This window comes from Semicossyphus pulcher, unplaced genomic scaffold (genome assembly GCF_022749685.1).
Source record: "Semicossyphus pulcher isolate SPU_LCO1_2020_fin unplaced genomic scaffold, fSemPul1.0.p SCAF_16, whole genome shotgun sequence".
NCBI lineage: Eukaryota > Metazoa > Chordata > Actinopteri > Labriformes > Labridae > Semicossyphus > Semicossyphus pulcher.
In genome coordinates, this window is record NW_027211670.1 from 12,881,600 (window position 1) to 12,899,661 (window position 18,062).

At 42.3% G+C, this 18,062-nt stretch overlaps 1 protein-coding gene across 3 annotated transcripts; it reads right to left on the reverse strand.

The window, feature by feature from the left end:
• Positions 1–285: 285 nt before the first annotated feature.
• brsk1a (BR serine/threonine kinase 1a) lies at positions 286–16,599 on the reverse strand. Of its 3 annotated transcripts, XM_069664497.1 has the most exons (19): positions 15,299–16,599; positions 15,049–15,143; positions 14,771–14,856; positions 14,204–14,344; positions 13,817–13,933; positions 13,665–13,698; positions 13,142–13,210; positions 12,879–13,025; positions 11,623–11,654; positions 11,335–11,499; positions 10,413–10,510; positions 9,678–9,828; positions 9,507–9,567; positions 7,886–8,162; positions 6,407–6,455; positions 6,194–6,317; positions 5,648–5,858; positions 3,182–3,271; positions 286–2,894 (listed from the first exon to the last, which is right to left on the reverse strand). In XM_069664497.1, exons 1-19 carry the CDS (start codon positions 15,381–15,383, stop codon positions 2,659–2,661), a joined length of 2,268 nt encoding a protein of 755 aa, XP_069520598.1. In that variant the 5' UTR covers positions 15,384–16,599; the 3' UTR covers positions 286–2,658. The 3 variants fall into 3 exon arrangements, with proteins under 3 accessions (XP_069520598.1, XP_069520596.1, XP_069520595.1); XM_069664495.1 differs by lacking the exon at positions 286–2,894 and having other exon boundaries at positions 3,184–3,271; positions 5,648–5,901; XM_069664494.1 differs by lacking the exon at positions 286–2,894 and having other exon boundaries at positions 3,184–3,271; positions 5,648–5,901; positions 9,678–9,831.
• Between the last annotated feature and the right edge of the window lie 1,463 nt (positions 16,600–18,062).

The following is an 18,062-nucleotide window of genomic DNA, read 5'->3' on the forward strand; positions in this document are numbered from 1 at the left end:
CTTTTTTTCTTTATATCTTTCAACCACTTTCACAGTCTCAACTATTATATGGTGGTGAATTTTCAGATGTGTAAATGTATCTAAATAATATCTAGCCATAGTAATTTTATTATTATTTGATATTATTGCAAATAATACTAATGTTAGTTACATCCAAGTGATTAAACTTATAAAACTGTGGCTTTTCCAGCTTCCTTTTTTTCTGTCACAAAGTGAAAGAAACCGCCTCGTAAAATGAACACCACCTGACACCATTTGAACCCAGAAACTAAATAGACACACACATGAATTTAGGGTTTATTATTGTAACCATAACAATAAGGTGGATCTCTCTTTATTTTGACCATCACTTCAATCATAATTGTTCTTTTTATCACAGGCAATAGTTATAATAGTGCACTTTTTATATTTAAATTATGATACAGACATTTCTTTTTTTAAACACCTTATTCTACTGACCCTTATGAATGGAGAATAGTTTACAATCTTAGCCAGAGTTGGGTCAATGAAAGTGAAGGTGACGTGGTGATGAGAAAGATGAAAGTGGCGATGGTGAGCAATCATAAAGTGTGTACGGACAGTGAGGCAAACAACTTTGTACAGTTTCTCTTTGTGATGATGGCTACACGACAGGTGAAGAGGCAGACAGACAGGTCAAAGGGGACAAGGCATTAAAGCAAGAGATGGAGCGAGTTAGCAAGCATTCATTGTGTATGAGAGAAATCATGTGCCTGTTAGGGTTTGAATGTGTTAATTCATTGGATATTCCTGGTTCGGATGAAATCTCCGAACGTTATCAGCTCAAAATGCATCTGCTGCGAAGTTTTCAGCTCACTCGCACTCGGCTGTCATCACACACGCAATCCAGAGATAAACGTCACTGAAGAGATGCGAGATACAAACAAAGATCACAGGAGAAGAAAAATGAAAGGAATTAATCAGCTATCAAAGTTTAGCGAGGAAAAAAGTGCAAAAAAAAAAAGTGGTAATGAGAAATTAAATAAAACAGTTTTTAAAATTAGCTCTGGATGTATTTTGTTGGCATAAAATATTCAGAATCATATGCATGACACATTAAAATGACAAAATAAATAAATAAATAAACAAATATAAATAAATGTACATAAAATATAAATATAGCTAAATAAATAGGACAGATATGTGGACAAATATATAAAAAAAAGGTGAACATCAACAGAACAGTAGCATATATCTCTCTGAAAACATTCTGCACTTTTGTTGCATATTGTGCTGTATGGAAGACTGGTGATGAACATCGACTAGTCTGACAGAGTGCTGGAGTATTACATGACCGTCCGAGCTGCTACGTCCGCTTGCAGAATGGTGCGACTCTCCGTGGGGAGCGAGGGTGCAGTGATGGACTACTTGGCTCGTTGGTGAACACTGACGTGAGGAGCACGGGGGTTAGGAGACGCTTGCTTCCCATTTTGAAAGTCCTGTTCAACAAGGTATTGACATCGCAAGCCTTTAAAGTTCGGCGTTAGGAATAATCCATTGATGAATCCTTTTTTTTTTTTGTTTCGTTTTGTTCTGAGTCAGTATGTGAATACTATGGCAATAGGAGACAAGCTCGACGAGAAAGGTGGCTTCTGTTTGATCGCTCTTCTCATTCGATCGGGACACAAACAGCTGAGATGAGGTTCATGGAACTTTTCACGCATAGTGTTTTTGTTTTTTTATATAGTAATGTTCATATTTCTGTTCAAATCAAAAAATACTTTTCTTCAGAGCAACAAGGGGTCCGATGCGAAAATCTTAGATGCATCGTTTCGTATCGTCTCTGAGTAAAAAGAAAATACAAAAAGAATCAAAACAAAGCAACGAGTCAGCGTCCTCTTCAACACCGCAGAGTGTCTTCAGTCCGTCTTTACTGCTTTCTCTGTGCTACTGACATCCTCCAAACAAACATGTAAACATAAATAAAAAGGAAATAAAAAAATATTTTTTTCACATTCACTTACTTAGCTTACTTTGTTGGTTTTCTTTACCTCAGGAGAAGACACTTCTGGAACTCCAGGATGTAGTTTCTCCTGAGAAAATCAGGACCTTTTTGTTCGGCTCATCACTGACGTGGGAGCCTTTTGCTAACTCTTAGGGTGCATCTATGTTTCTCTCAGTATGGACTGGTACTTGCATGTTGCTTGATAATGATATGAGCGCACTGGTTAATTTAAGAGACTCTTTTTGGTGTCAGATACTGTATTACAATGATATGGTAGACTAGCCTATCTGATCATGTCAGCATCCTTTAGCAGGCTGATTTGCTAACTGGCATGCACATTAGCACTTCAAAAATCCTAGTTTGTTTGATCTGTGAAGCTGTATCTATGAAGGATACCAAACTGCTCATTCACATATTATTATTTTCTTTAAAGGGTGATTCCTTAACACTTCCTTCTCATCTAAGGGTAGGAATCCAGGTGATCCAAAAGATCAAAAGTATGTTGAGTTGAGGGGAAAAAAAGCATGATGTTGGGAGGGGGAAGCTCGATCTTTGCTATGATCAAGCACCGTCAATAACTTAGCCAAGGAAGAAAAGGAGTAGCTCATGGCTTGCAGGGATACTTGGAGATGAAGTTACACTGTCTTCTTTCCGGTGGAGTTCAGGCATCCTGCTGCGTGCGCTCGCTTTCTATCCTACGGTTGGGACTGCGTTCCGTTGGAGGACAGCAGCCGGGTTCTCTCTTTCGCCGAGCCTCTGCGCTGCAGAACTCCCCCGCTGCCTCCTATGCCTCCGCCATCTGCTCGGTCGCCCCACTCGCACCTGTCGCCCCCACCCTCGGAACGCCTCGAGTTTTGGCGGGTGGGGGTCCCGTGGGGCCGGCCGTTCTTCTCATCTGGGAAGGGATCAGTAGCAGAGAACAGGAAAGTCACTCTTAACGTAAACATGTAGCTGTTTTTATCAGGCAGTCAAGGCCTGAAATTACTACTATTCTATTCTGTCCACAGATCTGGCCTCAGAGAACTGTCGGGGATGGGAGCCTCGAACCTTTTAATGGCATCTTAACAAAACAAGTGTTTGTTTGAATAGAAAACGACCACGTCAAACCAGATGGATTAGTGGTGGACAGACTTGAAAACAGCCCCATCCTCTTCTGCAAATACTTAAAAGTATTGTCTTTACTCTGTTGGGTGCATTAGTGTGTTGAAGCAGTCTTACCAGATAGGGCTTGCACCATGGGTTGTTCATGAGAGCTGAGAAGCTGAGCTTGAATCGTTTCCACCACTCGTCTGAACCTGCGACTCGGACCTGGAAATGCACCAGGAGAAACACACATTCAACTTGAGCTAGGTTGTACTCCAAAACCAAAAATGATATTCATGCTTCAGCTTCAGTATCAAGACAGCTACATTACTTTCAGACCACATTCTGGAGCCTGGGTGTAACGTAACATAGAGCTGAAAGTTACGACAAACTTTAAGTGATGCCCTGTGCACCATTTATACTTCAGCCCCATTTGTGTGTCGTTTACGGCAAGGATGGAGCAGGCTTAAGTTTAGAAAGTCAGACTTAAATCCACGGGAGAACAAACGGTCACAAATCTTAAAAGAAAAACACAATGGCAGCACGTCTTGTTTACAGGATGATTAATGAAAGGGCATTAAAGAGTCATCCGTTATTCAACCAACACACTGGAAGTCTACTCAGACAGTGAGCTGATCGAAAGGTTCCGTTTTGGCAGAAAAGCTCTGCTTGAATTAATTGAAGAGCTCTCCCCTCAGCTACAGCATGTGTCGGACAGAGACGCGGCGCTGTCCCCTCCCTGCAGGTGGTGATTGTGCTCAGATTTTATACCAAAGGGGCCTTTCAAAACACCGTGGGGGACATGATAAGTGTAGATCGGACAAAATGCATGCTTGATTATCATTATTGATCACAGAGATGATCAATTTCCTTGTCCATAGCTTTTGTTTTTTGTGTGTGTTGTTCAGTTTTGCTGTTTTATAGTTTGAATACAACTCTGAGTTTCCCTATTCACTCTCCATAAAATTTATTTTTCTTTTCTTTTCTTTTGAGTTATCCATATCTTCAGTAGATCATTTGATGGGAGAAGTTAGAGAGCGGAGAAGTGTGTTGCTTGGCAACATTCACCGCTTTGCGAGTGTTCACGTGGACATGCATCATAAGACCAGGCGCAGCTACGACCTGTGTCAGTTAGGCTGGGTGCACTCGGTGTAAATTTGAGCCAAGAAGTCGGTCGTAAGAGAAAAGACCTACCATAAAATTTGGTGTATTAGACCCATTTAATACTTTTTTTAATCTAAAAAGTGGGTTGCATCCTATAAACGGGTGCAACCAATATGCCAGTTTAAAAGTGCAGAGAGAGGTATATTATTGGGTTATGGTATTTTACCCAGACGAAAGCAAAAGCTTCATCACGGCCATGCAGCGTAATGATCGCCAGTGCAGCCGCCATCCTCCCAACAATCAACATCACCGTAGGCTGAGCTCAATTACCGCACCAGTAGTTAGCAGGATTGACCCTTCGCTAAGTCCCGCCCCCCTTGGTTTCTGTTGCTACGCCTCTCAAGCTTTTGCACCGTCATGTAAATAGTATGGCGTTTTCAACTATAACAGTGAGAGATTTGAAGGGAAATAATAGCATATTTCTAGAAAAATAGTTCCCAAATTTTAAAGAGAAGTAGACAGAAAGGACGACAATACGCTTTTGAAAGATACATCCGGAATATAATTTGTCAGCGGAGTGTTGAGAATGAAGAGGAAAAAGCTCAATGCAAGCGACAGGCACCCCACGTCTTGACAATTCATGTTAAGGACAATCATATACAGGAACAGCAATGTTCTTGCACAGCAGGAGGTCAATATTGTTTTATTTTAAGCTAATGTTTAGTTATGACTCCCTTAAACTTTCATTATCTAATGTGTTTTAGCCAAGCGGAAACCTCCGGTGTTGAAAAATGAAGCCAGGGCGGATATGCAAAAAACTGCAGTTCCTCGAGTGGCCACTTGAGGCTGGCCTCAGAAAACAAGGAATAACATTACAGCAGGTGGGAAAATGGCAGTTTTTACAGCAGAAATTAAAATGTTTACAGCCTGGCACAAAAAACGGTTTTGTTATAAATAGCTAATTTTATTGTTCAAGATAATTGTAAGGGGGGTGAATTTTTTTATAACAGTGAGCTGATTCATTATTGGGGCCGGCTCATTTGATTGCCCATTGCTAGCAAAACTCCCACTTTTTTATTTTGTTTAAAGTGCGTCAGGATATTGCTCGCATATCGTAGGCTTGATCAATACACTGGATCCAAGTTAGCCAAGTTAGTTAGCGTCTTAAGCATCTTAAGTTCTTGTTGATCTAAGCTGTGAGTGGGGTCTTCCACAATTTTTATTCCATGCCGACATCTCACACACAGTTTTTGGCTTCGGAAAAGCGAAGAATATGTCACCCCCCTCTAAACGTCAGACTTGCAGATTCCATATGCACACCGTTCCGGCATCTCTCCTAGTTCTGAAAGCTTGACAGGCCTCCCGCGCCTAGTTGCTAACGTAGGATTGGACAGTGGCCGTTCAAGGGCGGGGCTTAGCGAAGGGCCAATTGCAAAGTCGACATGGCGAAAACAGATGTTAGGCTTTAATTTTTGTGTGTTTTAAAAGTCCACTTGCCTGATATGAGGGTGAACGTCACGCTGTAGATCCCTGTCTCCCTCCTGCCCTCCCTCTCGCTCCTCTCCCTGTCCCGCTCCCTCTCGCCTTCGGAAAAAGCAATGTCCACCTGGAACTTGACGGGCTTCTGGAAGACGGAGGGACCGCCGGAGGACTTGTACTCGGCTCGAAAGCTGGTCTGGGAGAGGACGCTGTGACTGAGCGACGGGATCTGCGTGGTAGGGAGACAGAGAAGAAGCAGAGAGACCGACAGACTTACGAGGCGGGAGAGGTACAGGGGCAAACGTGAGTATAGGGAGACAAAGGGTGAGGGTGAGGAGAAGAGAGAAAGAGTGAGCCATTGGTGAAAGCAAAAGTGATCCATAAACATGCCACAAGTGAGCAAGATTTGAAATAAAGAATGAGCTGAAATTAGGAGAGAAATGAAGTGCGTACAGTATGACAGTGTGTGTGAAGATCTTACAGCTTTGAGAGAGAGAGCCATGCTTTGTACAAACAAGCTTAGACAGTGAGAGACGTGAAGGACAGACCACATTAGATACTCACAGACAGGAAGGCGTGGACGATGTCGGCTTTGACTGAGCTCAGAGGTTTGTCTCTGATCACCACAAAGATCTGCTCCTCTTTCTCCAAGCCGATGAAGTTCCCAAACCACGACTTCTTAGCCAGCCTGGGAGCGAAGACAAGAAATATGCAAATATAGAAACATCCAAGAGCACTGACACATAGATGTGTAACGTGAAAATGTGTGGGACTTACTCTGGGCTGGATTCTGGTGTTAGACTGGACATGTCTTCTGATGTAGGAACTGAAAGAGACAAATCACACTTTAAAATCTGTGTTCAGTGTTCGATATTTAGCTGGAAGGCAGAGGACAAAATAACGTAGTCTATTCACCATATTCACATGGCTGCCATTTTCCTCTGATGTTGCACTGTTTTAATGTCTTACTCTGCAAGTTGTTAGAATGTACAGGGTATGACAATTTGCTATCATTTGACTGCTTTTAGATTGATTAGGCAACTGAAAACACAATGGAAAGTGAAAGGAAATCTGGAGGGACAACTTCCCAGATTTCAAGATAATACAGCATATCTAATAACCACAAAGCTAGCATTAGACAACATCTAATGTTAGCATTCAACCAATTCCATGTTAGAAATACCACTGTGTGTCTCTTCAGATTTTCATTATCTTTATCATTATTCTTATCATTTGCTGATCAACCAGGAAGTGGTGGAAAGATACCGATTTGTCAGATTCCTTATATTTAAAGGGGGGGCACTGTGCTAATTTCAAGCTTCATATTTCACTCTGTGATATCTGTGGAGTAGCTTAAAACTCATAATGTTTCTCACACTGGTGCTCTGTGCAGGCCCTCATACAGCCTCTGCCTGAAACGACTCGGTCAGCTCTGTCTCTTTAAGAAACCCCGCCCCTACAAGCCCACTTTCTTCTGATTGGCCAGCTCTCTGAGGGGCAGAACTCACAGAGTTACAGAGTTACAGAGTTAATCTTCACTTGTTCGATTTGAAATAAATGTCTGGTGCTCTCGTCCTTTGGAAAAGTAAACATTGATGTCTTTCCTTCACAGCCATAGAAACATTTTCTCCAAGACATTCTTAACCGATTTGATGAGCAGAGCCGTTGAGCAGAGTGGTGGAGTGAAAAAATGTCCAAGGCAGACTGAGCTGCTGGGTGGGCGTGTTCTTTAACTGTGCCAGGGTGCAGGAAGTTATGCTGTGTCTTGGGCAGATGCCCAAATATAGAGTTCCTCCACTTTGTGACATCACAAAGTGAAGCGTCTGGAGAAGTCTGCCTGAAAGCAAGCGTTCACAGCAGCCTGCAGACTGAGACTTCTTTAGCAGGGGATTACTCCAACATACTTTTAACTACAGATTTAAAACTTCACCCACGTTTAGTTTGGACGTCCAACATTGTAACATTATATATATGTCTTAAAATGTGAAACAGGATCATACCCCCTCTTTAATGGACGTCCAACCTGTCACACAGCAGGCATTATTCTTCTGATAACAGCATTTCCCAGCCTCAGCGTCAGTGATCACGTCAAAGAATAATGGCCGCAATGTGAATATGGTGAATTGTCAATATAGATGCCTGAGCATTGTATGCCTAAGCAGGAAATGTTTCAGCATGTTTTGAATGATTACCTATTTTAGTTTAGTTTAATTCCGTACCTGTGCAGATACAAGCGCGTCTGTAAACAAACCTCACCTTGCAGCTTACGGCGATGGAAACGCGGCGATCCCAGCAGGTTGTTCTTGAAAGAATTGAGGCGAGTCCTCCAGTGAGCGGAGCTGCTGGCCGCCATGCCGCTTCCCCCACCTGGGCTTGAGGGCGGGGTCAGCGACAGCGAGCCCACCCCTCCCCCTCCCTCCGCCCGCGAGGAGGATGAGGACGAGGAAGAGGAGGGCGGGGTGGAGGAAGGGTGGTGAGGGTGGTGGACAGGGGTGCCCAAGGGTGTGGGCAACGGAGAGCCCTGGGGAGTGACCTGCGGCACAGAGTGGGCAGAGTTTGGGTAGAAGCTCTTAGTCACTGACTTTAGGACAGAGGACGAGGGGAAGAAAAAACGGGGGATGGTTGACAGGAGCGGAGAAGGGGAGGGTGAGCGGGAGGATGGGTTGTGCAGAGGCAGGGATTTGATGGGCTGCAGGTGGGGTCGCTCAGTGGGTCCTTTGGTGGGCAGGGTCTGGGTCTTTGGGTTGGGGGGAGCTTTGGGCTTGTCGTGAGCCCGAGCCGAGCGTGGAGTGGTGATGCTTCCCTGTTTGGGCTCCTTTGAGAGGGGGGTAGCGGTGGCAGAGGTGACGTCTGATTGGCTGAAAGTGAAGACGGGGCTCTGATAGGACTGAGGGGGGAGTGGGTTGGTGGGAGATGGATAACAAGAAAGAGAGGGGATGGAACATGGAGAAAGGATGGAAATGAATATCATGCTTCATGACAAGAGAGAGTGCATCCTGTGAGTAGTGAGTGTCAAATGTAATAAAATATAGGCCTTTCAGTCTAATGGGCCATCTGAATCGTATATAAGTGACAGTTGGCAGTGACAGGGTTAAGAATGCAGTGACAAACAACAGTGGAAGTGACGGTGTTAAGGTTCATATATTCCCTGTCTACAGACTATTTTAACACACTTTGAACATGACAAATCCAATACAGCAAAATAAATCGTCTTATTTAAAGCTTCTATGTTACTTTTCTTAACGTTTGCACACACACCTAGTTCATGCATGGTGAGGAAGAGAAGTGGCATGAAGACAGAGGACAAATTCCTGCGTTGTGAGAGATTAAATCTGCAGAACTGGTGCTGTGATGATGTGTAAAAATGGCCGAGGAGCTTGATAAATGGATATTTGAGGGGCTCGGTAGAGAGATTTTTTAAAGCAGTTTAACACAGGAGTGGGTGATATTGGCAAGAAAAGAGTTGAGATACCAACAGATTTAATCACAACATGTTGATGAGAAAATATTGTCATTGAAATATCAAATAATACTAAATTTAGACTTCATTTTGCAACACCTTAAAATCCAATACTACGCCTGATTTAAAGGATTGCTGTCACCCAACCATCTTGCTGAGCTGCAGTAGAGAAATCCTAACACCCAGAGGGAATTCTTTACTCATATTTGGCCACTATAGTGATTACAGTAAGCAAATCCTGTTCTCAGGCTCATATGGAAAACTTGAACACAGTTCACAGAGAGGAGTTATACAATAAAATTAAATTAAATGTTTTATAATGCAGGCTTTTATTATGCAAAAAAGAAAGTTTATATAATCAAAGCAGTGACAGTTATATCTGTAGAGTTTGTTAGTAGTTGGCCAACAGGCCCTTACCCTGGGACTGCTGAGAGGGCTGGAGGAGAGACCGGTTGATGCTCCGCTGACAGAGCGAGACCTGAGGTCAAAAAAAGAAAGAAAGACGACAAACCCTGTGTTACTCTGTGTTCTATTCTTGGCATGCAACATGAGTGTGTGCTGGGTTCGTGTAAGCATAATATTGTGTACCTCTGGCTGTGTGCAGCTGTATCCAGGGCCCTGCGAGGTGGGGTAGGAGACCCCTGTTCGGTCACACTCAGCACCTCCAGACTTTTCCTCTCGGGGCGACAGCGGCCATGACGCGTCAGCATCGGAGAGTCTACACGCTTTCGAGGAGGGTCTGCTGAGAAGCACCATCGTACAGTTATGACTTTAACTCCTTAAATTTGATGTTGCGCATCTGCCATAAGGATATGAGGCCTCTTTCCAAACTATGGTTTGTGCTGTGAATCCGATTGCTTCCCGTTTGTTAGATGTTACTGCATGTTCACCATCCCACTCCCTGTTCCCACTCTGTCACTGTGCATTTATTTTCACTGTTATTCTCGCTGTTCTGAAAAGTATGATTATGTTGTGAGGGCTTTATCCACAGGCCCAACGCTCACTGCGCCATCTGTGACTGTGATGAATGTAGCTCGTTTTACACAGACAGAATCGCTGCCCCTCTCCCAGTTTTACTCCACTGGCAAATCTTGCAGATACCCTGCAAAGTCCGGACTGAACATCGTAAAAGACAGTTATATCTGTCTGCATAACGTGGTTCACAAAACCTTAATAACATGTAAGATGTGACATACAAAGCCGAACGAGTACCTGTGTGATGCACCAGACTTAAAGACTGTTGCACAACTGCTTCTTCTAACTGAGGCTGAGAAAAGCAGCTCCCTCCCTTGAGTGGATCCCTCCTGCCCCCTAATGACTGACCTACGTCATTGCGCGGAGGCAAGTCCTCATCCTCATAGCTGGGGTAGCGCTCTTTCCTGTCCAGCAGTAGGTAATAGATCATCTTCTCCTGGTTTTCTCTGAAACAAACAGAGAGAAATAGAGAATTTAAAGTCTGCAAAGACAGATGTTGAAATGTGCCAACAACCATGATTATCAGGGACACAAATACATGTTTTCATATTGTGTTTTACACTAAATTAAACTCAGGAGCTGGATCCTCCAAAGCACAAACTGCTTTGTAATTTGAATCCCTCAATTCCACTCTGTTATTTTTTAAGCTGACAAGCAGCACCTGAACGCACCATCATTTTGATATCCCTCAAGTTAGACCTTATTCTTTGGGCAGGACATTAAAGCCCACTTCATTAACTCTCTCTTTTTGAGGATCTTGTCCCTTAATTTAGGACATTGCTTCAGACTACCCGCCATCTTGCATGCTTAAACAGGACTCTCACATGGCAGGAGTGAGAGGAAACTATATCCCCTCTCCTGTTTCTGACAGCACTCAAAATGTCTGTCCGCAATGCACAGGGGTCAATAAAAATGAGACGCTGAAACTTATTAAGTACTCGACTGAGTAACCAGAATAATAGTAACTCCAGCAGACGATCCAAAATAGCAGTCTTTAATTAAACACTAGCTTTTGAAACGTTTTAAATGTTGTTGACACTGTGAGAAACTTTGCTTTTTGTTTACTGTATTTTGTCTGTTTTACAAACACCTTTCAATATAATGCAGGTTTCACATTATACCACAGTGCCATAACTGTCCTATTTATGTAAGTGAGTTGTGCTTTTATTGCATGGCTGCTGCATTGTATTATTTTGCACAACTGTTTCAATCAGTTTGCAGTTGTGCACTGAGAACCACTGTCATGTTTAGAGGTGAACAAAATACATACTCTTCACATTGCAGGTCACGTGTGAGCTTGACTCGGTCTCGGAAACAACCCAGCGAGTGCATGCTGTCCAAAACATCTGGGTCCAGCTCAGTCAGGGACAAGATTCGCCTCACACACACTCGCCGGGGAGGAGGCTGCTCAGGACACGGCTCATTACGACCACCCCTGGGAGACACGCACACACGCGAACAACACAACACATATGAATGACCCAGATATGATAATGTTATATGATGCATTGTAAAAGAGTATTTCATTCATTCAATGTATGTAAAAATATATACTCACTGATACCAGGCATGTTTCTGGATGGCCTCCAGCTGTAAGGGGGACAGGGCAGATGGGGCCATTAGTTTCTGCAGTCTGTTAACAGCCAGATGGCCACAGAGCTGCGCTGTGCAAACACCACATACTTTTTAACATGCACAAAAGACCCCTCATCATTTCTCATAATCGTATATTTAAATCACAGTTTGCAATGTGCATCACTTTGTAGAATACAGCTGAACGTGTCCTGGAGAGATGTTGTTGTACCACTTATACATCTGACGCTGGTAGTGATCACTGACAATATAAGTATGGAGAATATAAATATGTAGAATCAGTTTAAAATGTCCTTCACATCTGTATAAACATGTGTCCCCCTGATTATACTTTAATACAAACAAACACTAAACCTGTCACAACAAAAGCTACAGCCGCTGAAAATGTCCTGCCTTAAATGTGGTATCTGGTATCTCGTGTACGCCAGTGAATGCACCATCCAATACCATAACTAACCCAAAAAATGTACTTGTTTCTTCTCCAAAACAGTGGCCTACACAGCAATGATAAATATCATGGCTGCCACATCCAACTACTGTTTAATAGCAAGGAGTCGCTAACATTAGCTTAGCTTGATTTGTTAAAGGGGGATTTTATGCTAATTTCAAGCTTCATATTTCACTCTGTGATACCTGCGGAGTAGCTTAGCATAATTCAGTAAAAAAAACTCATTTTTCTCACACTGGTGCTCTGTGCAGGCCCTTATACAGCCTCTACCTGAAAATGTGTGACTTTGTGACGTCACAAAGTGCCGCGTGTAGAAAAAACTGTGTGAAACCTGGCATTCACAGCAGCTTGCAGACTGAGCTGAGAAGCATGGGGATTACTCCAACATACTTATACCTACAGATTTTAAACTTCACCCATGTTTAGTCAGGACATTCCACATTGTAACATTATATATATGTCCTAAAATGTGAAACAGCATAATACCCCCTCTTTAAGATTCCCTGACTGTACTGAACCAGGTAATGCAACAATAATAGCAGACATAGAACTTCGATACAGGATTGATAGCATATAAAGGGGTACTCGGTATTGGCCAGTACTTAAGTTTAGGTAGCAGAATCTGTATTGGGAATGAAAAAACTGTACCAGAACACCTGCATTTAAAATGAAAAAGGAGACGTAATCCCAGTGGCAAGTTTAGCACACCGTGCCAACATTAGGCGCCATTCAAACCCCCGGTGTGTGAGCCAAGTGTAAGCACAGTATCGTACCGAGAGCCTCTTCTCAGGGTTGACCTCGATCATGCCCTTGAGCAGAGACTGGCAGTCCGGGGGGATGAAGTGGGGCATGTGGAACACGCCGCTCTTCACCTTCTCCAGGAGCTGGCGTAAGTTGTCGTGGTCAAAAGGCAGGGCACCCTGTAGGTGAAAGAGAGAGAGGTGAGGGGAGAAGGAGAAAGACAGGGGAGGAAGTAAGCAGAAACTGCAGACGCATGAGTATTTACAAAGAGACAAATACAGGAGTAAAGACCTACCACCAGTAGAGCAAAAAGGATGACTCCACAGCTCCACACATCTGCTCTCCGCCCATCATATTTCTCCCCCTGCCAAAGAAGAAATCCTGATCAATATTCCATTTGGTAATACAAATGAGCCACAATATTGATTTAATTAGCAGAGGAAATTTCAGCTCATTTCAAGTTTATCTTAGACAATAAATTATCGTTCAAAAGAGATTATAATTAATCTAAATGCAGCTGTTGATTAATCTCACTTCCAAACACAGTGAAACCATCTTTTCATTGATAATAATGGATAATCTTTTTGCTGTAAGCTGCCAAGATTCCCTCTTTCTAAATATCAACCTCCTTTAAGACAACCCAAGTGACAGACTCAGAACTCCATTAGACTTTTTTATGAGTTTGAAACAATTAGCTTGTAGCTTTATAATTTGTATTTGCCACTTGATGAATAATTTATTCACATAATTTGCTCATTTATTTTATTGGTACCAACACGGTGCAGGAGGAAGACACTGGGCACGAGCAGAAGACTTACCCGTATGACTTCGGGGCAAGCGTAATGTGGTGATCTAAAATAAAACAGCCGTTAATATTCTTACAATTCTGGAAAAACGAGCTGCAGTGTTAGTTATTATTTACATCTACATTGTACACACATCTACATTGTTTTTGAGTGTTCGCACTCACCCACAGCTGGTCTCCAACAGGCTGTCTCCCACCTGTAGGGAGGCCATGCCAAAGTCAGCGATACGGATGTTGTTCTTTTCATCCAGGAGCAAGTTCTCAGGCTTCAGGTCTCTGTGACTGCACAAACACAACACATACGATTAGTCTTCTAGGCAGCTTGACTGTCTTCGCAAGGGTTTGATATTGGTTCAATTTACAGAATCACACACTGACAAAATCAGCAGGAACTTCAGTCTCAAATTGGCATTGATTGTTTATTGTTTAAAAGGAAGGGCTATGAATGAGCAGTGGAGCCGAATTGCTTCTTATTTTAGACCAAGTTAGCAGAAGAACCCAAACTAACACCCAAAACGTGACCCAAAATTGCTGCTCTATGCAAAAACCAACCAGATGGAATGACTGTGGCAGAAATCCAAAGCAGAGATGATCTGCCTGAAGAACTTTCTAGCCTCTTTCGGAGTCAGCCGGCCCTTCTTCACCAGGTAGTCAAACAGCTCTCCTCCTGACACATGCTCCAACACCAGGTACCTGTCCACCAACAAGGACGACAGTGTGATTTAAAACGTTATCTCGAAGGGACACCAGGAAGGGAAAATGGAGAAAAAACAATAAATCTAACCTCACACTCTTAAACTGTTAGGTACCATCAATTTATGATGTTAGATTCAAACGAAGATTTTTTTATGTTCTCACTTCCTGCCTGTCTATTCCCACAGCTGCTTTAAAACAGCTTTAAAGCATTTTTGAGAGTATTCTTTCCTCAAGTTAGATCAAAAACCTTTCAGAATAATTGTAGCAGATGAAAGAAAAGTGAGAATTAAGAGTGATGAGAGCAGTTTAATATAGTTCATAGAGTAATATTTATACCCATCCCACTCCCGAGTTCAGTATGAAAGGCATGCAGGCTGCACTGCGAACATTTCTGAGGCTCTTTTGAACGCAGGAGGAACTCACAGATATTTGTTATTCTCGTAAACATCATGCAGCTTCAACACATGCGGATGCTCGATCAGTTTGAGAATGGCAATCTCCCGCTCAACCTGGTGAGAAAGAGGAGACAGGAATAAAGGAATGACAAGCACATTAGACTCTTACTCTCTCATATACAGAAGTTAAATATAGAGAACATAGAGCAGTTTGTAGACAGCAAAAAGCATCTTGGTATTTACAAAATTAGCATCCTTATCGTCACTGTGAGCAACAACCTCACCAGCGTCACACTCATACTGTACCTTCATCAGGACTGATTCAGACAGCTTCTCTCTGTTGACTATTTTGATGGCTACCTTCTGACCCGTAATGCAATGGACCCCGAGCTTGACCAGTCCTGACATCCAGAATTAAAAAAACAGATGGGTATGAGACACATAAAAAGGCGTCATCTACTGTATGTAACCTATTTCTACAGTAAAAACTGATATAAAATGCATTCTCAAATTTCCAAAAATCATTTTTAAGACTTAATAACTGTGTTGTACTCACCCGTCTGCCCCTTTCCCAGTGTTTTTTCCAGTCGGTAGGGCCCAACATATTGAGCTGACTGACTTAGAGACAGTTCCTTACTCATACTGCTCTTCCTGGAGGCTAATACACCACTACTACTGCTACTGCACTGTGGTTATTGCAATTACTGTGATATTTTACAGCTGTAACAGAAGTTACATTGGCATACAAGATGATGTTAAACTTAGAGGAAGGACTACCTTTAATTTCAGTGATAACACTGCTACTCTGGAGTTATGGGTGAACATGTGAAGAATGTCAAACTGGTGATTTAAAACATCTGGATGATGAATGGACATACTTTATCTAAACCTGGTTAATAAACATGGTTAAATATTTTGTTCTGAAGCACGGTTAACATGTATAACATTGATATATAACAAAACGGCTTGCTTGTGGTAGAATAAAGAATAAAGAGATGAGAAAAGTTACTAAGCGGTTTTATGCGTTTAATACGACCCTAGGGATAAACAAGGCAAGGCAGGAAAACCTCACTTCTGTACATTAGCTTATTTGTATAACTTGCACGACGTTAATTGTATATGACGGTTAATAAGAAAATTATCGCAGAGTAACATTGACGTTATATATTAGCCTTAAAAATATCAAGTTTTTTCACGTCTGCTGTGAAGATAAATGTAATTTGCTGGTTGAGAATACCAACAAAACGTCAAACACGCCAAGTGGATGTTAGCACTGAAAATAAAATCAATTTATTTCTCTCTGTCAGGCCTGTTTTACAGGTGCAACAACATGCTATTTTAGCCTCGCCGCCGCTCTCCCACACAGCAGCGAGGCTAGCTTTAGCCTCAACGGCTGGACCAACGGCCGCGCTCGCGCCGCCTGTCAAAAAAACCGACACCTCCAGAAGTTTCCGGGCATCGCCAAACGGTGAGATTTATCAGACGGCCGCCGCATTCTCGCAAAATTTCCTCGCAAAACAACCATCCTTAGCGTAGCGTAGTCCTCCCCCTCCCTGCCTCTCCCCGTCTCTTCCTCTCTACATCCCTGCTGCAAGTAGCGGATCACAGCATCTTCTCCTCTCTCCTTTGGCGTGTCCTCCTCCCTCACCGGCTGATACACAGGTAAAAAAACACAGATACCCGCAGATTAACCCGCACTATTATCGACTGCCTTATTCCCCTCCTCACTTCTGATTATAGTTCACGCAGGGTAAGGCCCTCTGTATTATACTCCCTTCGGTTTTCTTGCCGTAAATCGATATTTTCTCTCTCCTCTTCCTTCCTTCGTCTCACTCGCATCAGCATCCGGGTCCCACTCTCTCTCCATCCTCTCTCCTCTCCTCCCCCGCCCTCCTCCTCCTCCTCCTGATCATCTTCCTCAAAATAAGCTTATCTCTGCATTCACCTTAGCCCCGGACACACAGTGGGCCCTGCCTGGACCTGCTCCCATACTGTTAACATTAGGCTACTGTGACAGCAGACATCTGTAAACATCCCCAGAGGCAGCGGATTGGGACGCGGCCTGCTGTGGGATGCTGGGGTTTTAAGACGCTGATCTAGCTTTTCACTATCATTTGTGGTGTCCCACAGGTGGTGTTTTCAATTTAATTTTACACGAGCTGTAAAATTTGAGGTAGCATTCAGTTGTGGAAGATGCAGTGGGATCTTTTGTATAAGAAAGCATAGCAATTCCTTTATTAAAGATACTCCATTACCAAGTGGTTAAAAGTAACTAGTACAAAGTACTCAAGTACTTAAGTTCAATGTAAAGTACTTATAATTAACTTTACCAAGCCGTTAGCCCAGTAGTTATTTTGCATATTCATAATTTACGCACAAAAAAGCACAATCAGCTTACAGGATATGATGCATTGATGCATAGATTAAACTAGCCTACAAATAATAATAAGACTACTTATTATATATTGCCAGAAAATATAAAGGGAAACCAACTGACCAGCTGTAACTATAAAACATTGCTAAATGTATTGAAAACATTATTACGATATTTTACAATTATTTCATTTTCTTTCTTTTAAAACATTTGAATGCATCCATGTCTTCCATTCGCTAAGGTAACATTTTGCAGGACTTTTACTCATAATATCATAATATTAAGAGTGTTTTTACATTCTGGTATTAGTATTTTACTCTCTTATCTCACTCCCACCTTTGTCCATTACAAGTAAATTGCTGTATTCATATTCATATTCATATTTCTGACATCAAAGGGCACATGATCAACAAAGTTAAGGTCCAGAGAATAATGCAACAAATCAGTGATCACAAAATCTTGTTTGTTTTTTAAAAGACATATGTGTGTCCTTGGGATAATTTTATGAGCTTCATTAATAACTAGTTGGATGTACATTTAAGTAACGGGAGCTAGCATTTAATTACATTGCAAATGATAATGGAATAGTTTTAATAAATAAAGTTGTAGGATCTGGTTGTTCTATTCAAATGATAAGAGGCTACGTATCAGCATAAAGTTCTCAAAGCTTAACTTTAGGAAGGTACTTAAAGGTATAATAAGTCGGATTTTCCAAGAAAAATAAAATATAGACTTTTAAAAATATAATATAATACAAATAATCACTTATTGGCCTTTATGTGTATTAGTAAGTATGCAGACCCTTGTGAGACCCTTCCCTCTGCATCTATTCTGCTGTTTTGCTTTGCACGGGACGTTTTCAGGAGGGGCGCTGTTGTGGTTCCCTTAGCCAATCACAGCGTATAGGCGAGTATGGGAGTGGTTCAAATTAGCAACTAGACCCCAC

Bases quoted from the DNA above. Each gene is read 5' to 3' on its own strand.
- brsk1a (XM_069664497.1), bottom strand. From the start codon at position 15,383: ATGAGTAAGGAACTGTCTCTAAGTCAGTCAGCTCAATATGTTGGGCCC. The intron at 13,934-14,203 runs GTTGGTTTTTGC...GTGTTTGTGCAG, and splicing joins TGCCACAGTCATTCCATCTG to TCACAGAGACCTGAAGCCTG. The intron at 8,163-9,506 runs GTAAGGGCCTGT...TCTGTGCCGCAG, and splicing joins GCCCTCTCAGCAGTCCCAGG to GTCACTCCCCAGGGCTCTCC.